Source organism: Podarcis vaucheri (assembly GCF_965113315.1).
Source record: "Podarcis vaucheri genome assembly, chromosome: 2".
In the NCBI taxonomy this organism is placed as follows: Eukaryota; Metazoa; Chordata; class Lepidosauria; order Squamata; family Lacertidae; genus Podarcis; species Podarcis vaucheri.
This window is the reverse complement of record NC_138760.1, coordinates 131,744,499-131,770,822: the sequence shown is the minus strand read 5'-3', so window position 1 is coordinate 131,770,822 and position 26,324 is coordinate 131,744,499. Positions and strand designations below refer to the sequence as shown.

General features: G+C 46.6%; 2 protein-coding genes and 1 long non-coding RNA gene across 3 annotated transcripts in view; 1 reads left to right on the top strand and 2 right to left on the bottom strand.

Annotated features, from left to right (window-relative positions):
* Positions 1-1,285: 1,285 nt before the first annotated feature.
* On the bottom strand, positions 1,286-7,462 carry LOC309525801 (uncharacterized protein). The gene is made up of 4 exons (XM_082211385.1): positions 6,896-7,462; positions 4,948-5,092; positions 4,502-4,579; positions 1,286-2,962 (listed from the first exon to the last, which is right to left on the bottom strand). The coding sequence occupies exons 1-4, from the start codon at positions 6,896-6,898 to the stop codon at positions 1,638-1,640; spliced, it is 1,551 nt and encodes a 516-aa protein (XP_082067511.1). The 5' UTR covers positions 6,899-7,462; the 3' UTR covers positions 1,286-1,637.
* A 3,478-nt stretch (positions 7,463-10,940) lies between these two features.
* LOC309525773 (uncharacterized protein) lies at positions 10,941-20,829 on the top strand. The gene is made up of 2 exons (XM_082211306.1): positions 10,941-12,234; positions 16,154-20,829. Exons 1-2 carry the CDS (start codon positions 11,940-11,942, stop codon positions 17,848-17,850), a joined length of 1,992 nt encoding a protein of 663 aa, XP_082067432.1. The 5' UTR covers positions 10,941-11,939; the 3' UTR covers positions 17,851-20,829.
* Positions 20,829-26,324, bottom strand: part of LOC309525846 — an 86,569-nt gene continuing 81,073 nt past the window's right edge. Inside the window, exon 4 of the long non-coding RNA XR_014216542.1 lies at positions 20,829-21,722. This is a non-coding gene — a long non-coding RNA (uncharacterized lncRNA). The remainder of the gene's footprint in view (positions 21,723-26,324) is intronic.

Here is a 26,324-nt window from a genome sequence, read left to right as displayed (position 1 = left end):
GAAGGAGCTCCCCTTTAACTACCAATAAGAGGCAGACTATGGAACTTTGCCCAGGTGTGGGCAGAGAGGACCTTGGACAGATGGGTCAACTGAATGACCTCTTGGGATTACTCCTTAGAGGTTTCAAGGAAGCCAAGGGAGATGTTTGTGGGTATGCCCCCCCCCCATCCAAGATAGCAGACAAACACAAGGCTGACATGAAGCCAATAGGACACCTGAGAAGCATAAGGGCAATTGTGTTAGGATCGTCCTAACTGTGTTAGGATCGTGTAGGACCCTGGCAGAGACACATGCCCGACTGGCATGTTCTCTCCCTCCTTGTTGATCGTTTGGGAGATTCAAAAGCTTTCTTCTGCCCGAACATCACAGCGACTGATGCCAACAGACATCAGCACACTCTGGGATCTGCAGAGACTTTGCACTTTGCGTAACATACCTCAGCAACTCAGCATTTTGGCTAATCGACTTTATTTACATATAAAACACTCAGAGCATTCTGACTTAGCAAAGAGAAAGAACAAAGGACAATAGTCCCACTTTATGGAACACAGTAACACAAACATCCTGTCTCCATCACTTTCCACTCTGTGGAATGAAAACATACACCGTCATGTGATAGACAACAATCCCATGACTGCAGACACGGGGAATGAATCTCCAACAAATTGAGCTCATCTCACATAAGGAACAGGGTTGGTTCTGTTATCACCATGTTGAACACTGCTTTCCTTTTGGGTGATGACAGGCAAAGTAGGTGTTGAGCAGTTCCGCCTTCTCTGTATCACCCAATAGCATTTCTTCATTTTCTTTCAGAGGTCATATTATTATTAATTTTAATCTCTTGTGAGCCTGAGCTCATTCTGAGCTTTGGCCTGCCAGACCTCGCGTATGCTCTTCTTTCATGATTTCCCTTTTCTTCCATTTCTTATACACACCCTTCTTAAATCTTAGCTCATTTGTAAACACGGTGAGTGCTTGCTGAGTTGGTGCCCAGAAGGTGGCAATATTGATAGCCATACATTGTCTGGACTCAGTCTGACCCTTATGTTTCCCTCCCCTTATGGTTTTGAGCTATGAGGCTGCATTTTAAATTGCATTTTAAACTGTACAGTGGTACCTCAGGTTAAGTACTTAATTCGTTCCGGAGGTCCGTACTTAACCTGAAACTGTTCTAAACCTGAAGCACCACTTTAGCTAATGGGGCCACCTGCTGCTGCCGCGCCGCCGGAGCACAATTTCTGTTCTAGACTGTTACTCCACCTGTGGAATCTTTTGTGTGAAGTAAGTTTGCTGCTCATATTTCATGAGTTAGTTATCTGGTGTGAGTTCTCAGGTGCAAAGTCAGGCCACCAATCCCACTGAACCTCATTCCACACTCCATACGTTTTCATGGTATCTCCTTGGCGTGGGTTTTTTTATGCAAGGTAAGGACACCCCCAATACGGAAGTGCTTTCCACAATCTAGGCATTCATACAGTTTCTCCCGTGTGGGTTCTTGGTTGAACAGTGCACTCCTACAACTGAAGCTCTTTCCACACTCCACACATCTATGCAGTTTCTCCCCTGTGTGGGTATTTTGAGGTACTGTACAGTGAGATGGTGATAAGAGACTGAAGCTCTTTCCACATACCATACATTTAAAGAGTCTTTTGCCTGTAAGGGTTCTTCAATGTGCAGTGGGTTCTTTGATGTAAAGTAAGGTGGTGATTCAGGCTGAAACTCTTTGCACACACCATACAATGAAATGGTTTCTCCCCTGTGTGGGTTCTTCGATGCGCAATAAGGTTTCCGTTCTGGCTGAAGCTCTTTCCACACTCCATACATTTAAATGGTTTCTCCCTGGTGTGAGTTCTTTGATGTAAAGTAAGGTTTCCACTCTGGCTGAAGCTCTTTCCACACACCACACATTTAAATGATTTATCTGCTGTGTGGGTTCTTTGATGTGCAGTAAGGCTTCCGCTCTGGCTGAAGCTCTTCCCACATGCCATACATTTAAATGGTTTCTCCCCAGTGTGAATTCTTTGATGTGCAGCAAGGTTTCCACTCTGACTGAAGCTCTTTCCACACTCCGTGCATTTAAATGGCTTCTCCCCGGTGTGGGTTTTTTGATGTAAAGTAAGGACACTACCAATACGGAAGCGCTTTCCACAATCTATGCATTCATACGGTTTCTCCCCTGTGTGGATTCTTTGATGTTCTGTAAGGGCACTCCTACAAGTGAAACTCTTTCCGCACTCCATGCATTTATGCAGTTTCTCCCCTGTGTGGGTTTTTTGAGGTACAGTGAGATGGTGATACAGACTGAAGCTCTTTCCACAAATCATAGTTTTTAATGGCTTCTCGCCTGTGTGGGTTTTTTGATGTGCAATAAGGCTTCCACTCTGGCTGAAGCTCTTTCCACATTCTACACAATTAAATGGTTTTTCTCCTGTGTGGGTTCTTTGATGTAAAGTAAGATGGTGATTGAGACTAAAACTCTTTCTGCACACCATACATTTAAATGGTTTCTCCCCTGTGTGAATTCTTTGGTGTGCAATAAGGTTTCCGCTCTGGCTGAAGCTCTTTCCACAGTCCATGCATTTGAATGGTTTCTCCCCTCTGTGGGTTTTTGTATGCTTGACAAGGTTACCAGCACTACTGAGGCTCTTCCCACATTCCGTGCATTGAAACGCTTTCTCCCCTGCTTGGGTTCTTTGATGTAAACTAATGCTTCCACTCTGACTGAAGCTCTTTCCACACTCCACACTGCTACTTCCTGTGCATTCTTCCTGTGGTCTCAGTGATACACGGACATCAGTGTCCTGAGTAGTAAGGGATTTGGTTTTCCAGTTCTTCAACACATTTCCTACATGCTTTTCAGGTGATCGTTGATTTACAAATGTCTCTTTCTGTGCTCCATGCCCCACATTTTCTACAGACACCACAGATGGCTCACCATAATTCTCACTTTTCTGCCCATTACCTGTTTTGAGGCAGAAAAAGAAAATGCCATTCAAATTACAACTCAGAAGCAGAGACTCTCATCATAGATTGAGCCCAGTTTTCCACTTCTCTGAGTTTACCATTTTCTCCCCCCCTTTTTTAATTTTTAATTTTGTTATTGTTAAAATAATTCAACATTAATACACATACAAACATACAATTCATACAACATACCTACATACATACAACATACCTACACTCAATCCCACAGATAATTCCCATCACCATCCACCATCCAAAGAAATTGCAATTGAGTAGATTGGAAGTCTAACACAAAGGGTGAGGGGTGATGGATGAGTTTACCATTTTCAAGAATGCCCCCCTCCTTCCTTCCCTGCCCAGCTGAATCTGAAGTTAGCTTCTGAATATGCTTCTGACTATGAATATGTTGTCTCAAGACACCAACACAAGTCCCTTCCTGCTCCTCCTCAAACTTGCTGAGCTGTGTCTGCTCATCTCTCCCCTTCCTCAGAGCCCCATCCAACTGGATATTATCCTTCAACCCAAATGACGAAATACAAAATAGCCAGACACTCCTAGTCCTACTACTGCCATGGCTCTCTTCCCAAAAGCAGGGAAAGGCAAGATCTTAGCTCTCCTGCTGAGGGATAGCAGAGGGGACACGTGGGCCCAACAGAACCCCCCTGGCGCCCGTGAAGAGGATCTCAGCTCAGTGGCACTACAGAGGACATTTTAATTTGGGGTGCATCTCAGCACATGGAAGGGAAACCTCAGCCTGGAGGCCGTCTCTGCTCTTTAGAAGAAGACCCTGTGTGGGCAACATTATGCGGCTTGAGAGTGGCTTGCCTGCACACTGTGGGGCCAGAGTCATTTACAACGAATGTAAATGCGACCTTTGGACAGGAGCAGAGCTTCCACACACCCTTCTCTGTCCTCCATCCAGGCTGGCAAGAAGCCCCATCTGATTTCAAGGAAACAACCCAGCCAGACCAAAAACACTCAAGGAAGATGGGAAGCAGGTCAGGGCCTGGGGAGAAGAGAGTCCCAAGGGCCAGTTGGAGAGGTTTGAAGGCTGCATTTGTCCACCTGGCCCCACAGGGGCCAACTAAATACTGATAGGAAGCCCCAGAAGCAGGACTTCTCTTTCTTGGGCCAGTATACCTGAAGGAGCATCTCCACCCCCATCGTTCAGCCCAGGCACTGAGGTCCAGCTCCGAGGGCCTTCTGGCGGTTCACTCCCTGTGAGAAGTGAGATTACAGGGAACCAGGCAGAGGGCCTTCTCGGTGCTGGCACCCTCCCTGTGAAACGCCCTCCCATCAGATGTCAACTATCTGACTTTTAGGAGAAATCTGTTTAGGGAAGTTTTTAATGTTTGATGTTTTATTGTGTTTAAGATTCTGTTGGGAGCCGCCCAGAGTGGCTGGGGAAGCCCAGCCAGATGGGTGGGGGTATAAATTATTTATTTATTAATATTAATAATAACATTAATATTAATATTTATATTTATATTACTGGAGCAAAAAGGGCCCCACGACACAACAAAGACTAAGCGCATACCTGTTGAGGTTCCCCCTTCTTTGGGGACCTGGAGGAATGGAACTTGTCCTTCTTCCCAACAGGAACTGAGGTCTGATTCTGCCAAGGAAAGAGTTAATATTAGCTACTTTGGGCCACAAAACTCTCAGTCATTTCAAATCAATCTGTATTTTTGACCGCAAAGGCAAAGAGGAGGGATTGCCATATCCAGATCCTACAAAGGCACGCAACATGAGCAGGTGAGGGCCTTGTGGTTCCCACTGTTACAAGGGTGTGTGTGTGTGTGTGTGTGTGTGTGTGTGTAAATGGATGCAGCTTCAGAGAGCAAAGCTGCAAATATCGTACATACACATAAAGAGGGACCCAGCAGGCTATTCTTATTCCTACTCTGCATGAATAAATGGCACAAACAGCAGATTCACACCTTCAACATCTAGCAGTCCAGAAGCATAAAAACGTGCCCTTACCTAGAGAGGCCACCATCTCATAATTCTCCTCCATGACTTCCTTGTGCAGAGCTCTTTGGCCACGATCCAACAGAGCCCACTCCTCCTCCGTGAAAAACACAGCCACCTCCTCAAAGGTCAAGAGGGCTTGGATGGTCACCAGATTCTGGAAGAAGAAGAAAACTTTTTAAAGGTCCCTTCCCTACTGGACACACAAGCAAGTGTAAACTGGGCTACTTCTGGGACTCCCTCACCTGTTGCCACGATGCACTTCAAAGCAGAGAGCAGCTCTTTGATGTGAACAATGGACAAATACAGATTCATTTAGGGTTGGAGACATTTACACAGGTGGCAGACCTATGACTGGCAAACAAATATTAAGCAAAGCTAGACAACATCTGGAACTGGCTAAATGTGCCTCAAATTATACCTTTTCTAACAAACCAAAAAGTTACTGCACATGCCTCTAGACCCTAGACCAGGGGTAGGCAAACTAAGGCCCGGGGGCAGGATGCGGCCCAATCGCCTTCTTAATCCGGCCCGTGGATGGTCCGGGAATCAGCGTGCTTTTACATTAGTAGAATGTATGCTTTTATTTAAAATGCATCTCTGGGTTATTTGTGGGGCATAGGAATTCGTCCATTTTTCCCCCACCAAAAAATATCTAGCCTGGCCCCGCACAAGGTCTGAGGGACAGTGGACCGGCCCCCAACTGAAAAAGTTTGTTGACCCCTGCTCTAGACCCTAGACCCTTACCTCAAAGTTGAAATTCTAATTACAGATACCAATCCAAAATCCAAACACATATTATCAAAAAAACTAAAAAAATGGTGAAAACAAAACATCCTATGTACCCCAACTTTGGTATTGTTAAAAAATATTCTTTTAAAAGAGATAACAATGCCAATTTTGAGCTTTAAAGAACTCATCACCTTTGTTTTAGTAGCTGCTCGACAAGTCTTTGATCAAAATTGGAGATCTCTGGAACACTTGCAATTAAGACAATGGAAACAGAAAATCTGGACGATTGCACTTTCAGAAAAACTGACAAAGGGAGCTCAAGCATTAGTTGGAAAAAGCTACGAGGGTGACACATACGCTATGTTTTCCCACAGAGACACACATTGGGGGATGCTTTGACAGAGAGTTGTTTTTAAATGTTTGTTCTGTTCAACATTTTGAAAAAACAAAGCTTATACAATACATATAAATTTAAGAGGAGGGAAGAAGCAGGGACCAGTCCAGGGACTGCAAGGGAGAGACAAGGGAACAAGAAGAATGTCAAACTTTACATAGAAGCTTTAGAAAACCATGTCTTGGCCTTTAGGGGACATTTAGCCTGGGTTTGCCCAGTCACTCAGGTTTGTGAGGTTTTAGGATCATATCCAAGACCCCTTAATGAGGTTTCATGGAAAACCCGCCTCTCTAGGAAGTGGGAGGAGGGGTGGTTGGCAGGCGATTCCCCCTCCCCTCCCTGCAAACATAAATTCCCTTGCTCCCCAAAAAGCTCTATTTCCCCATTTGCTTTGTGAGAAGGTCCCAGGCCCAATCCCTGGCAGAGGCAACGAAAGAGACCCCCCTCCCAAAAAACTCATCAAGTGAAGGAAGGTTGCACAGTGTTACATCCCCCCCCCTTTAACCCCATGGGAGAAAAGATCCCTCATTATTACACCTGTTTACAAAGGGGAGCAGGGCTGTGTCCGAGGGTGCCCCCCCCTTATAACAGCTCCTCAGAGCAGCCTGGTGTCGTTAGGCCCGTTTTGCTAGAGGGGTTCTGAGCAGTATCATACGACAACCCTAAAGGGAAGTCCGGTGTCATTATCATGGATAGCTTTTATTTTAAGGCAGGGTCCTGGATGTTGGGCTATGCTATTAGGGGCGGGGGGCGTAGCTCCAAGGCAGAGCAGCTGCTTTGCATGCAGAAGGAGGTGCCCGGTTCAATTCTTCGATTCCTCAGGGGCAGCCTTACCATTGGGCAGCCTCAGGTGGTTTCCTCGGAGGGCAGGATCCAGGGAAGATGCAGACTGGAGGCGAAGCCTGTCTCTCCCCTGGAGAGGAGCAGCAGCCGCCGGGGCGGAAGAAGATGAATGACCAAGACGCAAAGGCTTCAATGGGCTTCCAGCTTCCGGCTCCCCTGATTGGTTCGCCGCCGCCTCTCGGGTCTCTTCTGATTGGTTCTCTTTTACCCGGGCCTCCATTCATTCTGTGTTCCCTTCCTGCAACAGAATCACTTGCACTTCTTGGCATTCTTCTGGTTATGGATACCCTTTTCCAAGATTATTTTATTCCAAATAATAACGTATTGCAAACTGTGTCAGAAGTATTTCATTTTGTTTTAGTTGAGATCCCTGCATTGCAGGGGGTCGGACTAGATGACACTTGGGACCCCTTCCGGTTCTATGGTTCTAATTCCTCCAGTTAATTGGGGTGGGGGAGGGGCAGTTTCCCAACGAAGCCCCAAGAGCAGGAGGGCAAGAGGCAGCTCGTCACTTCTGTTTCCCATCCGACCACAGGCTGCTCTGCGGCCGTAGCTCTATGGTTAGGTAGTCTCCAGGCGGGTTGGGGGGGGGGCGTCAGCGGATGGGAAATCAGGAAGGGGAGGTTCTGATTGCCGGAGAGGACAAAGACCAGGTAAACAAACAAACAAACAAACAAACAAACAAACAAACAAACAAACAAACTGCAAAGCTCTTTTACGTGGTACCAGCCCACCCACCTGCACCTCTCCCTCTGCCTTTTCTCTGCTTTTGGGGGTGGATTCTACCACCAGCCCCTATTTCAGAAAAGATGGGGTGTGCATGGGGTGCTTTTAAGCAAAATGAGCATTGTTCTGGAAGAGAAGCGAGAGAAGGTGATATAAGTAACAAAAAAAAAAAAACAACTGCTCTTTTTCACTTATGGGGTACCCAAGAACCCATATAGAGACCTTTTGTAGGTTCGCTGTCGGTGGGAGAAAATAACAGAGGCCAACCAGAGAATATTGAGAAGCAAAGCAGCTAGTAAGCCTGATCTTTATTAACTGTTGCAACAGGGTGCTCACAACCCCACGCAGGAGGCAGGAGGGACCCCGAACAATGGCGCGCAAGCCCTTATATAAACCACTTATAAATGCCATCTCCAACTCCTCAAAAGATTCCATCAACGGTGTTTCCGAAAAATTTTAACACATCACTTGGGAAGAAAGGTGAACTAATACCAGTGTACTGGAAGAAGCAAAGATCACCAGTGTTGAAGCAATGATTCTTCAACATCAACTTCGTTGGACTGGTCATGTTGTGCGGATGCCTGATGATCCTCTTCCAAAGCAACTACTCTATTCTGAACTTAAAAATGGAAAGTGTAATGCTGGTGGTCCACAAAAGAGGTTTAAAGACTGTCTCAAGGCAAATATAAAAAAATGTAGTATAAACACTGACAACTGGGAAACACTGGCCTGCAAGTGCTCCAATTGGAGAACAGCCTTTACCAAAGGTGTCATGGGCTTTGAAGACACTAGAACTCAGGATGCAAGGGAGAAACGTGCTAAGAGGAAGGCACGCTTGGCAAATCCATACCATGATCAACTCTCGCCCTGAAACCAATGTCCCCACTGTGGAATGACATGTGGATCCAGAATTGGCCTCCACAGTCACTTACGGACTCATTGTTAAAACCGTGTTTATGGAAGGCAATCTTACTCAGCTATGAGGGATCACCAATGAAGAAGATAGACATTTGAAATTGCCCGCCCTGGAGCCCAAGACACCCCCCCCCAAGACATCATACATACATCAGAGAAGGGGTGGTCTACAGCAGAAATCCGAGTGTGTTGTTTTTCTCCTGTCTGCTAGGATAATGGATCACTGATTGCATTACCTGGGCTATTTGACAACTCTTTTGTGATGTTAACTACTTAATTCCTGAATCCAGCTCACAGGCTCACCTTATTCATACACAGACACAACCCTATTAATACACAGACAGGATTTGTGAATAAAGAGACAGTGGGGAGGCTTTTCCATTTCCTTCCTCTTTGCAGAGAAATATTTGAGGTGCCTGAAAGAGTCAAAATGACTTTAGGGCTGTTTTCCTGTACTTTTTCCAGACATGTGGTTTATATATTTATGTATGTGTTTGCCTTGTACAGTTATGAACATTTTATATATGTAAGACCTTAAAATCCCCATAACACCCCTTTTTATTTCTTTGTTTTTATTATTCAAATGTTCTCCATTTAAAGTGTGTGTGTGTGTTTGAACATGGAGCCAGGCCTGTTGGCCCTCATAATAACTTTGCTTTATTTGTATCCGTGGGTCTCTCTTCGGAGTCAAATTCTGCTGGGGGATTCCCCTAGGCTTTGCGGGGCCCTGGCACCTGGCACAGTGATTTTCAATCACCTTAAGCCCTAAGAGTTTAAAACAGACAGTTACTGAAAGACGGGATGCCCCCCCCCTTGTTTGGGTCTGTGATGGACAGCAGAGCCAAGCCAGTCAGGGTGCGTAGTCTCTCAGAAATACCACCATGGGTCTGGAGCCTCGCTCTGATTGGCTCCCAAGACAGCGAGGGGCGGAGCCAGCCTTTTGGAGGGAAAATAAAAGGCGCCATTTCTGAGGGAGTTTTCTGAGAGGGAGAGAAAGGGCGGGTTGGGAGAGGGATGGGCTGAGGGGGGAGGTGAGGAGAATCTCCCCTGGGAGAGGAGGGTCTGGGGAGAGGAGGAGTCAGGCGGGAAGAGGCTATGGGGAGAAGCTATGGGGAGGCGGGCGAAAGCGGAGTGTCCTTCCAGTGAGGAGGGGGAAAGGAGACCCCCCCCCCGCAGGCCAGTCCCCAGGGCTGAGGGGACCCCCTGGGGCCGCGAGACTGTGACTGGAAACCCCTCCGGAGTGGCTGGGAGGGAGGAGAGCAGAGGGAAAGGGCCCTTCGCTCACGAACCCCCCAGGTCTGAATCTGTGGTGGAAGCAGGGCTGCGTCCCAAGGACTGAACGGGGACAAGACTCAGGGAAGGAGCGAGAGGGAAGGAGCAGAAACCCAGGGGAACATTTGGCCCCCGTTTCTAGAAAGCGGAACACCCGCCTTAATTATCATTATTATTATTTCATTTATACCCCACCCACCTGGGGGCAGGGCACAAAGCTGCTGTCTTGAGGGCCTCTGAGCCGAGAATCACAGAGAACTCTGCACATGCCCTGGACCCCCGGATTGTGGGAGGGAAGGAGGACAGCCAGCCAGCCCGGGGGCTGTGCTCAGCTTGCGAAGGGTTAAATGGAACGGAGCCGGAGTCCTAGAGAGGACAGGAAGTGGAGAGGCGGGGCGGGCCCTCCAGAGCCGAATCCCCTCCCCCCTCCGTGCCCAGTCCCTTGTCTCTTGCCTCTTGTCTCCTCCCCGCGCTGCCTCGGTTTCCCTCCTGGGAAGAAGAATCCGGGGGTGAGTCTCCTCCTCTCTCTCCCCCCTTGGGGGGCCCATGGGAGAAGGGGGTCCCGGGCCTGCAGGGGGAGACCCCCCAGTCTGGGAGCAGAGGGGGGTCCTGCCCCCCCATTCCTCTCTGCCAAGCCTGGGAGGGGGCCAGTTTCCAGGGGGGGGGGCTGCAGCTCTGCTCTTCCTTGGCATCCTCTTTGGGGAAGGAGGGAGGGGTCCGGGGGGGGAGAGGGCATGCCCCCAGAATGCCCCTTCCAGGGGAGGAGCCCCTGCCAGGCCGGCCTTTCCCCCTGCCAGATCCTCCTCCAGATCAGCTCAGGTCTCCAGCCCAGAGCCTCAGGGGAAGCCTCTCTGGGCAGGGGCCACGCCTGGGGCTCCTCCGTGGAGAAGAGGGGAGAGCCAGAGGGCTGAGCTGGCTGCACTGGGCTTGCCAGGGTTCAAGGGAAGGGAGCTGCCTTCCCTGAGAGGAGAGGGTGGAAAGCCGCCTGAAGGACCCCTAGATCTTGTCCTGAAGGGGGGGAGGCGATGCAGGGAGGAGAAGGAGGGGGCTCTGGGGGGGGGGAGGTCTGCCAACCTTTCTCTCTCTGATCCCAGAGTGAGCTTTCAAGGATGTTCCCTGTCCTGGAGTTTCTCTGCAGCTGCTGCTATTGCAGAATGTTTTATTTACATTAAACTTATAATTTTCACAGTGCGTAGGTAAAACTGGAACTTCCTCCCGCAGGAGCCAGGGATTGGAGAGACTTTTCTAAAGGGAACTAAGACAATCTATACGGAATATATGGCAAGCATGATTGTGAATAATACTCTCTTAGAGAAATGTAAGATACAGTAGGGGACATTTATTTATGTATTATCAAGAAGAATAAAGCAAGGATAAACGACACCTACTCCCCACCTACTGGGACAAAAGAGGGATTATCAGTCATTGTGTGGCTCCTACTACTAACAGGGGACATTGGTGCTATCTCAAAATAGACTAGTTCTATCAAGCTACCCTAAGCCTTTGGGAATCTTGTCACAAGAGGAGCGTAAAGCTCACCTCTGGAGTTTTTTGGAGGATATACATGCCTGGTGTTCTTAAGAACACTGCAGATTTAGGACATGGGGAAGATCTATACTTTGATTGCTTCCGTGCCAGGGTGGGGGCCACATTTTGGGACTGGAGACTTGCGAAGATGGTGTATAAGCACAGATGATATCTAAGGAGGAGGGGTGTATTAGTTTCCTGGTATTTCAAAAATGTGGCATCACTGGCTCCTCTGCTTCCACATACAGATTTGGTCCCCATGCAACTCCTGACAGAGGTGGATACGGCCACAACATCTGCCTAGCTTGTGATGAGGGAGCTCAAAGATTGTGAACAGGGCTCTCCATACAAAGCACCTAGCATGGGGGCACCTACATGTAATATCTACTCTGCTCTTTTCTGCCCATGCTCTGGGGTTGCAGTTTTCAGGCTTGGGGACAGGACGGTGGACTGGTTTTGGTACCAACTTCTGTCAGTTATCCCCACTGAGTTCAATGGGATCTACTCTCAGGTCACTACTGTGCAGACCATGGCAGGCTTGCAAGTGGGGTGAGGAGCATACAGAAGAAATTGGAATCACTGGAGATGTTTAGAAATGGGGCTTCTCTTGGGAAGGGGCTGCCCCATTTGCGCTTCTCCAGGGGCAGGGGAATATCTAGGGCAAGAGAATCCCTGCAGGGCCTCTGAGGCTCCCTTTGTTTCTTCCTCTCTCCCAGGACCCTGCAGCTTGTTGTGGCTTCTCAGCTCCTCAGGAAGGATTAAAGAGATGGATCCTGCAAAGCTCGTAAGGATGGAAGGGGGAAGATGGACGGTTGACCTGGTCAGGTTGTCTCCTGCATCCCTTCGCACAACCTCTGAGTGTTCCTTCCCAGGGACCTCCAAGAGATCTGGTGAGTCCCAGGGGAGGGGAGATGGGGACATGGATGGATGGAGCCAGAGAGGTATTGGGGCTTGCTCAGGGGGGCACCATTTTTGGGCTCCTCCACCTGCCTCCCTGCGCCTTTGTCATCTGCAGGCAATTTGAGCTAGGAATACATCACAGCTCTCCGACCACTGCGATGTATTGGCAGCTCAAAATGTCTAAAACCAGCACCGTGATTGAATGCTCTACCAGAAAACTTACCGATCCATTGGGCAGCACTGGAAGCTATGACTTTTGAAAGTAACCTGATCCTGGGCTTCCGATTTGTCTGCAAAGGGAAATGGCAAGGCGGTGCGAGTCGTCCGTCTAAAAGACGACCGTTACCGGGGCTTTTGAGCAGTGGAAGTGAGTGCCAGGGTTAGACACCCCCCCCAAAGTGCCCTACAGGTAGTGGGGTGTCAAGGGGACTAGCCTGGCGTGAAGAGGCTTGCCGCGATTGCCAGAGCCCTGACGTTGCATCGGCGGCGCGTGGGGGTGGGGCTGTGAGAGACAGTGGCTTGAGCCTGCCCGTGGCTCCAGCGCAATTCAGAAACCCGAAACCAGAAATCGCCACCTGAAGCAGCAGACTTTCAAAGGAAAAAAGGTATTGTCAACAATTATGGGCTTTTCAAAATAAAAAGAATTGGATTTAATTTTGATTTGTCAAAGACGGAATCTAAACAGGAAGTCAACTTCCGTATTTTGAAGGGAAGATTTTGCAGTACAGACTTGTGAATGGGAAGAAAACCTTTGGAGACACATCAGTCTTTAGATACTTTTTAAACTGCACTTTGTTACTTTGCTACCTATTAGCACTATGTACTCTGGATACAAGAAGAAACTGTAGCTCTTTGTTCTTTGATTCCTTAAAAGGAAGATACAGGAAGCAATTGGAGTACTCTCAGTTTTTTTGAATGGGGATGCAGATTTTATGAATGAAAGCACTGAAAGGCTTGAAAACATTGCAAATTCTTTTTTAAAAAACCTCTAAAAAGGACCCTGGATCTTGGCAAGTCCTACCAAAGTATGGCAGGAGGACACTTTTCCATAACTGGGAGGTAATCCCAGGGAGGGGAAGTCCCTGGTAAGAGCCTTAGTAGGAGAAAGGGGGGGACGGGGCCTGTATTTGAATAAAAACTGATAGAAATAGCCTATATACTGTAGATTCTGGCCTATTAGCAGCTGCAATTTGGAGGTTCGTCTTATAAGCCCAGTTGCCTAATACGCTGGGCAGCAACAGGGGGCGGGCTCTGTTCCGCGCCACCCATACCTGGCGTATAAGGCGACCCCCAACTTTGGAGAAAATTTTCCGGGGTTCAAAAGTCGCCTTATACACTGGACACAGTATATTGGATTACAATATACTGTTCTATGGGTCAACCAGAGAAAACGTGGGATCAGGAAAGATTACAAGAGGTTATTGCGACAACAAGAAACTAGGTTGATTTATTTATTCAAATCCACACATCCAGGGGGGTTGAATTCAGAGCTAGATTTCAACTGTTTTATTTAAAGTCTGTAACTTTATGGTTTCAGCTTGCGTTGCGATACCAGATTTGATACTCTGTACCTTTACATTTTCTTGCATTGTCCTTAAATATTTGTTATTTCCCACACCTGTGGATAACCTTTTACCGTATTTTTCGCCCTATAGGACGCACTTTTTCCCCTCCAAAAATGAAGGGGAAATGTGTGTGCGTCCTATGGGGTGAATGCAGGCTTTCGCTGAAGCCTGGAGAGCGAGAGGGGTCCGTGCGCACCGACCCCTCTTGCTCTCCAGGCTTCAGGAGAGCCCCGTGGCCAGCCCCGCAAACTCGGGGGACAGCGGGAGAGGCGCAGCGCGCCTTTCCCGCTGTCCCCCAACTTGGCTAGAAGGCTGGCAAGGGGGAGAATCCTCTTCCTCCCCGTGGCCAGCCCCGCAAACTCGGGGGACAGCGGGAGAGGCGCAGCGCACCTTTCCCGCTGTCCCCCGACTTGGCTAGAAGGCTGGCGGGGGGAGAAGCCTGCTCCTCCCCGTAGCCAGCCCCGCAAACTTGGGGGACAGCGGGAGAAGGCTGGCGGAGGGCTTTCCCCTCCTCCAGCCCCGCAAGCTCCCAGAGCGATGCCAAAGCTGCACGCAGCTTCCACATGGCTCTGGGTCCCGTTCTGGAGGCTGGGGGAGGGTGAATCTCCGCTTTCCCCTCCAGCCCCGCAAGCTCCCAGAGCGATGCCAAAGCTGCCAAAGCCCGAGCTTCCCCAGCCCTGCGCCTGGGGGGGGAATAATTTTTTCCCCTTTATTCCCCCCCCCCAAATCTAGGTGCGTCCTATGGGCCGGTGCTTCCTATATGGCAAAAAATACGGTAAGTTCTATACATCTGTTTTATCAGTATCAGTTAGCTACACTGGATAGTGTGCTCTCATCCACAAGTATTACATTTACCTATATGGATATTCTGTCTAAAATTATTTGGTATGTATTCTTTATTTATTCTTTATTCATTATTTACTATGCAGGTTGCTCGGTATTATTTTTGTTGTCATTCATTATATGTAATGTATTCAATTTCATCATCAGCTGATGAAGATTCCTCTTCGAAACAGTTGATTCAATCCGGATGTCTTGGACATCATCCATTTAAAGACATTGTGGTGTTCCTCACCAGCATTCCATTACATTGACTACTTGGTTAGGGACTATATATATATATATATATATGGGACGCGGGTGGCGCTGTGGGTATAAGCCTCAGCGCCTAGGACTTGCCGATCGAAAGGTCGGCGGTTCGAATCCCCGCAGCGGGGTGCGCTCCTGTCGCTCGGTCCCAGCGCCTGCCAACCTAGCAGTTCGAAAGCACCTTTGGGTGCAAGTAGATAAATAGGGACCGCTTACCAGCGGGAAGGTAAACGGCGTTCCGTGTGCTGCGCTGGCTCACCAGATGCAGCTTGTCACGCTGGCCACGTGACCCGGAAGTGTCTGCGGACAGCGCTGGCTCCCGACCTATAGAGTGAGATGAGCGCACAACCCTAGAGTCTGGCAAGACTGGCCCGTACGGGCAGGGGTACCTTTACCTTTACACACACACACACACACACACACACACACATATATATATATATATATGCAGGTTTTGGTGTCTTCGGGTGTCTTCCCGTGTAAGAGTCGGGGTGTCTGGGCGACGTTTCGACGAGGTCTCACTCGTCATCTTCAGGCTGGTGCTTTCGGCTTCTTGTTACTGGTTCTTGTCCAGTAACAAGAAGCCGAAAGCACCAGCCTGAAGACGAAAGCACCCGTGAAAATCTACGAAAGCAAATATATATATATATATATATATATATATGCAGGTTTTGGTGTCTTCGGGTGTCTTCCCGTGTAAGAGTCGGGGTGTCTGTGCGACGTTTCGACGAGGTCTCACTCGTCATCTTCAGGCTGGTGCTTTCGGCTTCTTGTTACTGGAACAGAGCTCTGTTCCAGTAACAAGAAGCCGAAAGCACCAGCCTGAAGATGACGAGTGAGACCTCGTCGAAACGTCGCACAGACACCCCGACTCTTACACGGGAAGACACCCGAAGACACCAAAACCTGCATTCCTGTACCCGTGAAAATCTACGAAAGCATTCCTGTACCCGTGAAAATCTACGAAAATCTACGAAATAATATATATATTATTTTGCAGTTTATGAGTTGTAAATTTTGGATGATAATCTATTACTATTAATACCACATTTACTATATTAATTATCCACATGTTGCGACCATATTTGAGCAGCTCAACTGCTAAGTCAGCTCTGGCATTGAGACTAGTAGCTCAAGTGACTCAAGACCTAATTCAGGCTAAACACTTCTAACTCTCTTCAGTTCTTCCTCTATCACAAGCATTCATTAATTTTGTTCTGACCGAAGCTCTAATTAGCTTCTCTCTTCATTGCAGATGGTGATCAATTGGACGGGAAGAACAAGGGTGATCACAACAGAATCCACATAGCGGAGAAGTCTTATAAATATTCAGGGTGTGGAGAGAACATCCATCAGAGCTCCCAGTCCACCTCCCATCAAAGAAAGAGCTTCATTTGGAGGGATAGCCTTACTTCACATGAAAGAACTCACAGTGGAGAGAAATTGTATCAGTGCTTGGAATGTGGAAAGAGCTTCACTCGGAAGCATGGTCTCACTTCGCATCAAAGAATTCACACAGGGGTGAAACGCTATCAGTGCTTGGAATGTGGGAAGAGCTTCCGGGAGCGGGCCATGCTCAGTTCCCATCAAAGAATTCATACAGGGGATAAACCTTTTCAATGCCATGAGTGTGGAAAGAGCTTTCGTCACAGTTGCAGTCTCACTTCCCATCAAAGAATTCATACAGGGGAGAAACCCTATCAATGCTTGAAATGTGGAAAGAGCTTCCGTTACAGGAAGAGTCTTACTTTGCATCAAAAAGTTCATACAGGGGAGAAACCCTATCAGTGCTTAGAATGCGGAAAGAGCTTTCGTTACAGTTCCAATCTAATTAGGCATCATAGAGTTCATACAGGCAAGAAATCGTATCAGTGCTTGAAATGTGGGAAGAGCTTCAGTCAGAGACAGAGTCTCAATTCCCATAACAGAATTCATACAGGGGAGAAACCATATCCATGCCTGGAATGTGGAAAGAGCTTCAGACAAAGTTCCCATCTAACTTCCCATCAAAGAGTCCATACAGGGGAGAAACACTATCAGTGCTTCGAATGTGGAAAGAGCTTCCGGGAGAGGACCAACCTCACATTCCATCAAAGAGTCCATACAGGGGAGAAACCCTATCAGTGCTTGGAATGCGGAAAGAGCTTCAGTCAAAGTTCCAATCTAACTAAGCACCATAGAGTTCATACACGGGAGAAACCCTATCAGTGCTTAGAATGTGGAAAGAGCTTCAGTTTCAGACAGAGTCTCACTTCCCATAACAGATTTCATACAGGGGAGAAACCCTATCAGTGCTTAGAATGCGGAAAGAGCTTCAGTCAAAGTTCCCATCTAACTTCTCATCAAAGAGTCCATACAGGGGAGAAACCCTATCAGTGCTTAGAATGTGGAAAGAGCTTCCGGGAGAGGACCAACCTCACATACCATCAAAGAGTCCATACAGGGGAGAAACCCTATCAGTGCTTGGAATGTGGAAAGAGCTTCCGGGAGAGGACCAACCTCACTTCCCATCAAAGAGTCCATACAGGGGAGAAGCCCTATCAGTGCTTGGAATGTGGAAAGAGCTTCAGTAAGAGGATGCAGCTCACTTCCCATCACAGAATTCATACAGGGGAGAAACCATATCCATGCCTGGAATGTGGAAAGAGCTTCCATTACAGGCAGAGTCTTGCTTCGCATCAAAAGGTTCATACGGGGGAGAAACCCTATCAGTGCTTTGAATGTGGAAAGAGCTTCCGGGATGGGGCCGGGCTCACTTTCCATCAAAGAATTCATACAGGGGCGAAACCACATCAGTGTTTGGAATGTGGAAAGAGCTTCAGCCAGGGGATCCATCTCACCACCCATCAAAGAATTCATACAGGGGATAAACCTTTTCAATGCCATGAGTGTGAAAAGAGCTTTCGTCACAGTTCCACTCTCACTTTTCATCAAAGAATTCATACAGGGTAGAAACCTTTTCAATGCCATGAGTGTGGAAAGAGCTTTGGTCACAGTTCCTATCTCATGACCCATCAAAGAACTCATACAGGTCAGAAACCATATCAATGCTTGAAATGTGGGAAGAGCTTCAGTCACAGACAGTCTCACTTCCCATCAAATAATTCATACAGAGGTAAAACCAAAATAGAAAAATAATAATGCATTATTAAACAACATTATTAAACAACCCTTACAAAACACATTTGTATAGAAGAGAGAAAGGGCGGGGGAGAATAACTAAAAATACCCTTTATCACAATTGTATCATATTATTTGTCAACACATAGAAAGGCAGGCTCCCCCAGCGCTCCCCTGGGTGCCCCCTTCTCCCCGTCTCCCACCCTGAGTGATTATTCTTCTGTAGTAGTAATTATTCAAAATCTGCAGTCCAGGATAAACCCAGCTGTATTTAGTATCCAGACTTTTTCCTCCCCTTCAGCAAGATGACACTTTCCCTACATTCCACCCCCCCCAGCCCAGCCTTCAAATTTTAACCTCTCAGACAGTGCAATATGGCTCTTATAATGATCATCTAATAATCCAAATTAGTATTTCTCCAGTTTTTAGGTCCAGTTTCTATAAAGCCTTATTAAAACTGTTCCAACAAGTCTCAGTCAAGTCACAGTCCAAAATTATTGTCTCTTTCAATGTTCATCCAATCCTGCTTCCTCTTCTTTTACTAATCTTCTTTCCTAATCCACTGGGGATGGGGAAGAAGGCACATTAAATCCCTTTCCTCATACGAGATCATAGCTTGTGTTGTGAACAGTTTCAGGAGTTGCACTGCATCCCCTTTTGCTGGATGTACCTTTTTCTCTGCCGATAATTCCCACACCAGCTTATCCCAACGCAGTCTTGTCTTTCTATGGAGCTCTTTCTCTCTCCTCCTGTTCTTCCCTCACTTGCTCAACAGAACCTTCTGCCACTCCCAGCGACTCCTTTCCAACGACTCCCAGCTTATGACCCAGACATTCACCTCAGTCTCTTTTTCTGGAACCCGTCTTGGTCTTCAATGCCAAGGAGCTCCATGGCTGGATGGGGAGCAGAACCGCATAAGCTTGTTTGGAGTGGATGCATCTGGTTCTCCATAAATCAGGCAGAGGCAAAGTTCATTGGCAAAAGAACTTTCTACTAAAGGTTTTTCAGCTTCGTTACAGAAAAAAGCTTCAGGAGACTTCACAGATGTGAAAGTTAGAAAATGAAAGTAAAAAAGAGAAGAACCAGTGTTTTCCAGTATTTTCCGGTTTCTGCCCTCAAGATTTTAGCCATGACATTTTGTCCCACTGCCAGAAAAACATCTTTAGCTCCCTTGTTTCTGTGGCAACACTTTGGCTCAAGTTTTCATCACAGAATCATAGAATGGGAGAGTTGGAAGTGTGGGGATGTTTAGGGAGGCAGGAGAAGGATATATTGTTTACTAATATCCTTCCTAACTTGCATTAGCAAGTTCTTTAACTTAGCAGAGTTCCAAACATTCCCCTTTTTAAATTTCCACGGTGGTTACCTTGTTGCAGGCTTCCTTAAAAGACACGATGCAATCTTGTTATAGTAAATATAGTAAATATAAAAGTAGTTTACTCACTCATTCAGTTCACAGATGCATCCCTGAAGGCAGACTTAGGTTACAAAAGTGTCTAACTATATGAACTATCCCATAAGGGAGTTAGTCCCAAGTGACTGCAACTGAGCTGTCACTTCTCCTAACATATAGAAAGACAAAATGGAGAAAAAGAGCAGAACATGAAGGACATGTGCTCCTCTACCCAGAATAGGCCACACCTACTTCAAGTCACATGCAGTGGAAGTCTGTCCCAGAGTGCTACAAAACATCCCCAAACATGTCCACTGTAGGAATGTTGTACTTAACTGCTATAAGTTTCACATCCCACGGGAAGGGAGCCTGGCTGTCACTTGGTCCTGCCCCCTGCAAGTCAGGAATCTCAGGAATCCTTCCAAGAAGAGTGACTAGTGGGGTGCCACAGGGTTCTGTCTTGGGCCCGGTCTTATTCAACATCTTTATCAACGACTTGGATGATGGACTCAAGGGCATCCTGATCAAATTTGCAGATGACACCAAACTGGGAGGGGTGGCTAACACCCCAGAGGACAGGATCACACTTCAAAACGACCTTGACAGATTAGAGAACTGGGCCAAAACAAACCAGATGAATTTTAACAGGGAGAAATGTAAAGTATTGCACTTGGGCAAAAAAAATGAGAGGCACAAATACAAGATGGGGGACACCTGGCTTGAGAGCAGTACATGTGAAAAGGATCTAGGAGTCTTGGTTGACCACAAACTTGACATGAGCCAACAGTGTGACGTGGCAGCTAAAAAAAGCCAATGCAATTCTGGGCTGCATCAATAGGAGTATAGCATCTAGGTCAAGGGAAGTAATAGTGCCACTGTATTCTGCTCTGGTTAGACCTCACCTGGAGTACTGTGTCCAGTTCTGGGCACCACAGTTCAAGAAGGACACTGACAAACTGGAACGTGTCCAGAGGAGGGCAACCAAAATGGTCAAGGGCCTGGAAACGATGCCTTAGGAGGAACGGCTAAGGGAGCTGGGCATGTTTAGCCTGGAGAAGAGGAGGTTAAGGGGTGATATGATAGCCATGTTCAAATATATAAAAGGATGTCACATAGAGGAGGGAGAAAGGTTGTTTTCTGCTGCTCCAGAGAAGCGGACACAGAGCAATGGATCCAAACTACAAGAAAAGATTCCACCTAAACATTAGGAAGAACTTCCTGACAGTAAGAGCTGTTCGACAGTGGAATTTGCTGCCAAGGAGTGTGGTGGAGTCTCCTACTTTGGAGGTCTTTAAGCAGAGGCTTGACAACCATATGTCAGGAGTGCTCTGATGGTGTTTCCTGCTTGGCAGGGGGTTGGACTTGATGGCCCTTGTGGTCTCTTCCAACTCTATGATTCTATGATTCTATAACATGCCTACCTTTGACGGAACAGAACGAGGTGCTTTTAGGTACTGTATGTAGCAAATGTCTGTTCCAGAACCCTGAAAAGAATAAAGTGGGAGTTGTATGCATGAAAAGAGAATCAGCCAGGCATGGCAATTGTGATTCATCTTGAACCGTTTTGTAGATGGATGAAAGAGGATGTTGGAAGACAATTAGTGAATAGGAATATTAGCCAAAGTCTTAATAAAGAAAGACACACAAAAAATGTTATATGTAATCACATGATATGATTAGGGCTTATCTGAAGAGCCAAATGATTATGTTTGGTTCAGGATGATGAACTAACCAAGTTGCATTGGGCTGCAACTATTAAGATTGCTGCGATCCTTGATGATGGGTTTTTCGGTGCTAGCCAACCTAACCGGAAGAGTCCGCGACCAGAAGAAGGAGGAGTATCAGGAAGAATGAACTAAATTTAATGATGATTTAGTTAAATATGTCAAGTTAGATGAATTGGAAACAGCTTGCAGATACTTAATTGGCTTCGGATTTTATATAAGTTAATTGATGAATTAATAGGTGTAATTTCAAAATGAAAAGATCTAAGGATGTTAATGTTCAAGTTAAACTTTATACGAACTGTGATTTGTGAAACCGTTAAAAGGATATGCATTGCTCCTAGAATGGGAGGTAAAGGAGGAGCAAGTGAAGACAGCAATGGTAAAGTAGGCCCAGGATTTAGGGGAAAATATGATGAGCCAATGGGAACAGCTGTGAGACAGGGATATTAAATTTACGGCTTGCTACAATTAAAGAGAGAATGTAATGAAAATGCAATACAGATGGTACCTGACCCCGTTAGACTGGCAAAAATGTATAAAAACTGTAGTGATGTTTGTTGGAGATACAACAATGGGGCGGGAACCTTTCTACACATGCGGGAGTGCAAAGAGATAGTGGGATTCTGGGGAAATATTTACAACAAGTTGAAAAAGTGAATTTCTTTAAGGAATACATCAAAAGCTATGTGGAAACTTTTGACAGATATTGAGTAAATCCAGAACATGATTAGAGTGAAAGGAGAGTAAAGTTAAGATAGAAGAAGAGATTAAAGAAATAATGAAATGTGTTTAAGGCAATTGTAAAAAGAAAGTAGTGTAACAAGAACGGCTGGAAGTCAAGTCACTTTGTGGGTGTTTGTGGGGTAGATGTGTTGGTATGTATAGTATAGGTAGGCATAATACAGAGTAATGTAGGAATGCTTTATGTTAGGAAAATAAGGTATTGTGCATATGCACTATGTAAATGTATGTGTTCTATATGTTAATAAAATATTTTAATTAAAGAAAAGGAATGATGTTCAATTTGGAAGTTTATTTTAAAAAGCATTTTATCGGATGTGGTTCTTTGCAGGAACATTTGTATTTCAGTAAAGGCCTATCTTTCTACTTGCAGATTTCCTCCTTTTCTTTTGGGTTTCTGTGTGGATAACCTCCAGTCTGGGAACCTCTTTTTGAATTTCTACATGACAGGATTTTAAAAAATAAAAATTGAAAGTGATTTATAATGAGATTGAATATCATTATTGGTAGAAACAATTTAAAACTTTCCAAAAATGAATCAGCAATACATTTTAAAACGTAAGTTTTTCTTAGTGTTTACAGTTCTGTTTACAGATGGTTGGGGGGCGGGGCACAACATGCTGACATCTTTTTCAAGGGATCCTTAGTAAACCTGGAAATGTCTGCATGTGATCCATCTCTACAGCTGACATAAACACCATGGAGAAGGAGGGTGGAGCCTGAAAGGCAAAAGCATTGGCCTCGAAGGGAGACCTGGGACCCCCTCTCCTTTTAAAGGGACCTCCGAGGAGGAAACCAGGGCCGCCAGGGTGGATCAATCCCTGGACCTTGGAGGCGATTCCTCGGCTCATCTGGAAAGTGCCATATCATGTTCCTTTCCCCATTTGCCAGGAGCCTAAGTTCCATTTGGGGTTCTTCATTCCTCACCCCAAGGTTCCTCCAAGGCTTTGGGGAAGGAAACTGAGGCAGGCTGAGCCATGGCTTTGGTTGCTCCTAATGGCCCTGCAGGGGATTCAGGGTGGGGGGCCTGTCTCCTCCTCTGGCCATGGCAGTTCCCAGGAAACCTTTTCAGAAAGGCAGTAGACCCTCAGCACAAGTTCGGTTCTTCTCTGCAATGGCTTCCTCTTCTGAGCTGGACTGGGAGGACCCCAGTTCAGGCAGTTCCCCAGAGTCCCCCCACTGGGCTCCAGTGGCCCCCTGAGACCCACAGGGATCCAGAGGGGAGCGACTTCTGTTGAACTACCGCCTGAGGAGGAGGAACAGATGTCTTAGCCCGTTTGGGTGGCAAGCAAGGGCCATCCAGAAAGGGCTCCTGGGATCCTGAGGGACCAAGAAGGGGAGTATCCAGTCTTGTCTGGGGAAGCAAAGGAAACTGGTCCGGAGGTCAAACTCCCCTGAGGGAACCCTCCACTTTGGAGGGGATAAAAGCCCTTATTATTGTTATTCTCCTTTGGCCTCAGAGACAGAGAGGGCCTTGACCTCCTCGCCCTCTTCGCCTGTCCTGGCGCAGAACCTGGCAGATCCCCCAAGGCCACTTGTCTGGCATGTCCCAATGGAGAGGCCTCCTCCGTTGGGCCAATGTTATAAGAAAAAAACTGCTCGTTTTCCCCTATGGGGTATCTAAGAGCCCATAGAGTCCTTTTGTAGGTTCTCTTTCGGTAGGAGAAAATAACAGAGACCAACCAGAGAATTTTTTAAAAAATGTATTTTTATTAAAGATTTTCTTGATTTACAAAAGTATGTACAATGTCTCGTATCCCCCCCCCCCCCATGTAACATTTTTACAAATCGGTTTCATTTTTTGAGACATTAGGAAGAGAAGGGAGAAAGAGGTGGGGTGGAGATGGGGGGGTCGGGCGGCGATGTTTCTATTTTACTTACTATATGTAGGGTTTGGTGTCAGCGTTGCTTGTGCAGGTTCTTTGCTGTTCACTTGTGTTCCTTTGGTGGTGAGAGAGGTTGGGGTTGGCCTAGGGTGTGGTTGTTCATTTGTGGTTGGCTGTGGTGGTCTTTGTTTTCATGTGTGAGTGGGGTGGGTGGGTGTTTTGGATCAGGTTAGCCATATTGATTTGTATGCTGTTGGTGGATTTTTGTCATTGTCTTGTTGGGCTGTGTGTGTGATAAAGGGGAGCCATACTGGGGTGATGGCGTCTTCTTCTATTTGTCCCCGTGTCAGTTTCAATTTATTGGTTTATTTTTCTAGTAAGGCTGTTTCCCATACTATTTGGTACCATTGGTCCATGCTTACTCCTGACAGGTCTCTCCAGTGTCTGCTTATGATGTTTCTGGCTGCTGAAAGTAGGTGGGTTATGAGTTCTTTGTGGTGTAAGTGGTCATTATTGTCTTGGAGTTTTTTTGGATCCTGTTTGTAGTGTGATGAGAGGGCAGTGATGTCTTACTCTATTTTGCTAATTTTTGAGGAGGTTTTTTTAAGGAATGCTTTGTCTTTTATGCAAGCTCCTCTGGTGACTGCTTTCATTGCATCCCATAAGAGGGGGGTTGTTATAGCGTCTACATCATTTTCCTTGAAGTAAAAACTAGTTTTTGTGAGACTCTCTCTAATTTGTTTCTTTGTAGTTAGGATGGGACTGAAGGACCATGCTGGGGTGGTTTGTGTTCCCTCTCCTATTTTAACAGTGACTTCTACTGGGGTGTGATCTGTGATTTTAATGTTACCTATGTTTGTTGATTCCATTGAGGGGATCAGACCCTGCGTGAGCAGAATGCTGTCCAGACTGGACACTGTACCATGGCGTCCGGATTGGAATGCATGGCTGGTGTCTCCCGGGTTTTGCTCACCCCAAATGTCATAGAGACCCCATTTTTAAAACATTTTTAGTAATTTGTAAGAGTCCCTAGTTGTTGGGGGTTTCCTTCGGAAGAAGGTTGCCCATGGGGTTGTAAGGTGAATGTTTTTCAGGGATATGCCTTTCATATTTAGGTTGAGGTCACCTCCTAGGATTGCTTCCCCAGAGAAGGAGAGGAACTTGTTTAGTGTCTTCTGGAAGAATCCTAGTTGTTTTGAGTTTGGTGCATATATGGAGCCGATTGTCAGTTTAATTTTGCCATCTAGTGTCCCTTTAGCAAAAATGAATCTGCCTCTTTTGTCCTTTAGGACTGTGTGGCGTTGAAGTTCAGGTCTCTACTGAGTATTATAGCTACTCTGCAGGCCTTCCCTGAGTCAGGTGCAACCCATTGTTGACTGAAGCGAGGGTCCTTCAGGAGTTTGCTCCTTTTGGGTGGGTTGTGTATTTCTTTTAGGAAGGTGATGTGTGGTTTCATGGTATTTATGTATGAAGTGATGCATTTTCTTTTGATGGGGTTTCCCAACCCCGTCACATTTAATGTAATTGCTTTTACGTTAGCCATCTTGCTTATCTATTATGTGGGGCGATTCCCTGCCAGCCCATCCGGGTTGTCATGTGTCTCTCACTTCATGTTGTTTAACGAACCAATGGGGTTGCACTGACCTAGAGTGTAGTGGGTGGGGGACTAGTGGGATTAGAGTTACATTTGGATTAAAGAGTAGGGGGTAGGTTGTAGAGAATTTCCTATATGTAGTCATATAGGTGTTTGTTAGGGGTATTTTGGGCCATCTGGCATTTAGCCAGCTGGTCCTAGGTCTCAGCTAGTGTGGAAAGCCATGTTCAGGGACAGGCCATCCCCCCGTCATTTGCAATAGGGGGTGATCAGCGAGATGGTGTGAAGCATCTTTGTGACGCCAATGTCGGGTATAGGGTTCATAAGCAATGTTGCCAATGTTATTAGCAACATTGTTGGTATGTTGGGGTGGGGATGTGGGTGTTGGTACGCTCTGGCGCCACCATTGTGCTGGTTGGGTATCAGATTTTAGCCTGTTTGTGGGTTGTGTTGTTAAGGTTGGAGGAGTTGTTTTTCCTTAGTATGGGGTACGGTGGTGCTGAAGGTGTAGGTTATGGGTTGTTGGGTGATGGGGAATGTGGTTTGAGGTCATCTGGACTGGTGTTGGGGTGGGGATTTCTGTGGAGGTGGGCTGCTGGGGGGATGTTGATGGTGTTAACTATGGTCGGGGGAAGAGGAGAGAGGAGGGGAAAGGAGGGGGGAGAATCACCAGTCCTTCAGTTTGTGTTTTTCCCCGGTTGCTTCATTCAGCTGGGGTTGTTGTAAGGTTGTCCATCTGTGATGAATTGGTTTGGTTAATCTTTGGTTTCTTGTGTCCTAAGGCTGGCGGGATGATTCTGTGTGTGGTGCTTGACTGTATTGGTTTGCATTGTCATGCCGCTTCTGTTTCTTTTTCTTCTTTACTGTTGTCCAATTGTTTCCTGTTGTTTCGTCATGGTTGTGGCTGTCACTTGGTGGGTTTGTTGGTTGCCATTCTGGTGGAAGGTTGAGTTGCAGTAGTTACAGGGCTTCAGGTATGTTGGTGACTGTTTGTTGTGCTGTGTTGGTTGTTACAATGAGGTGGA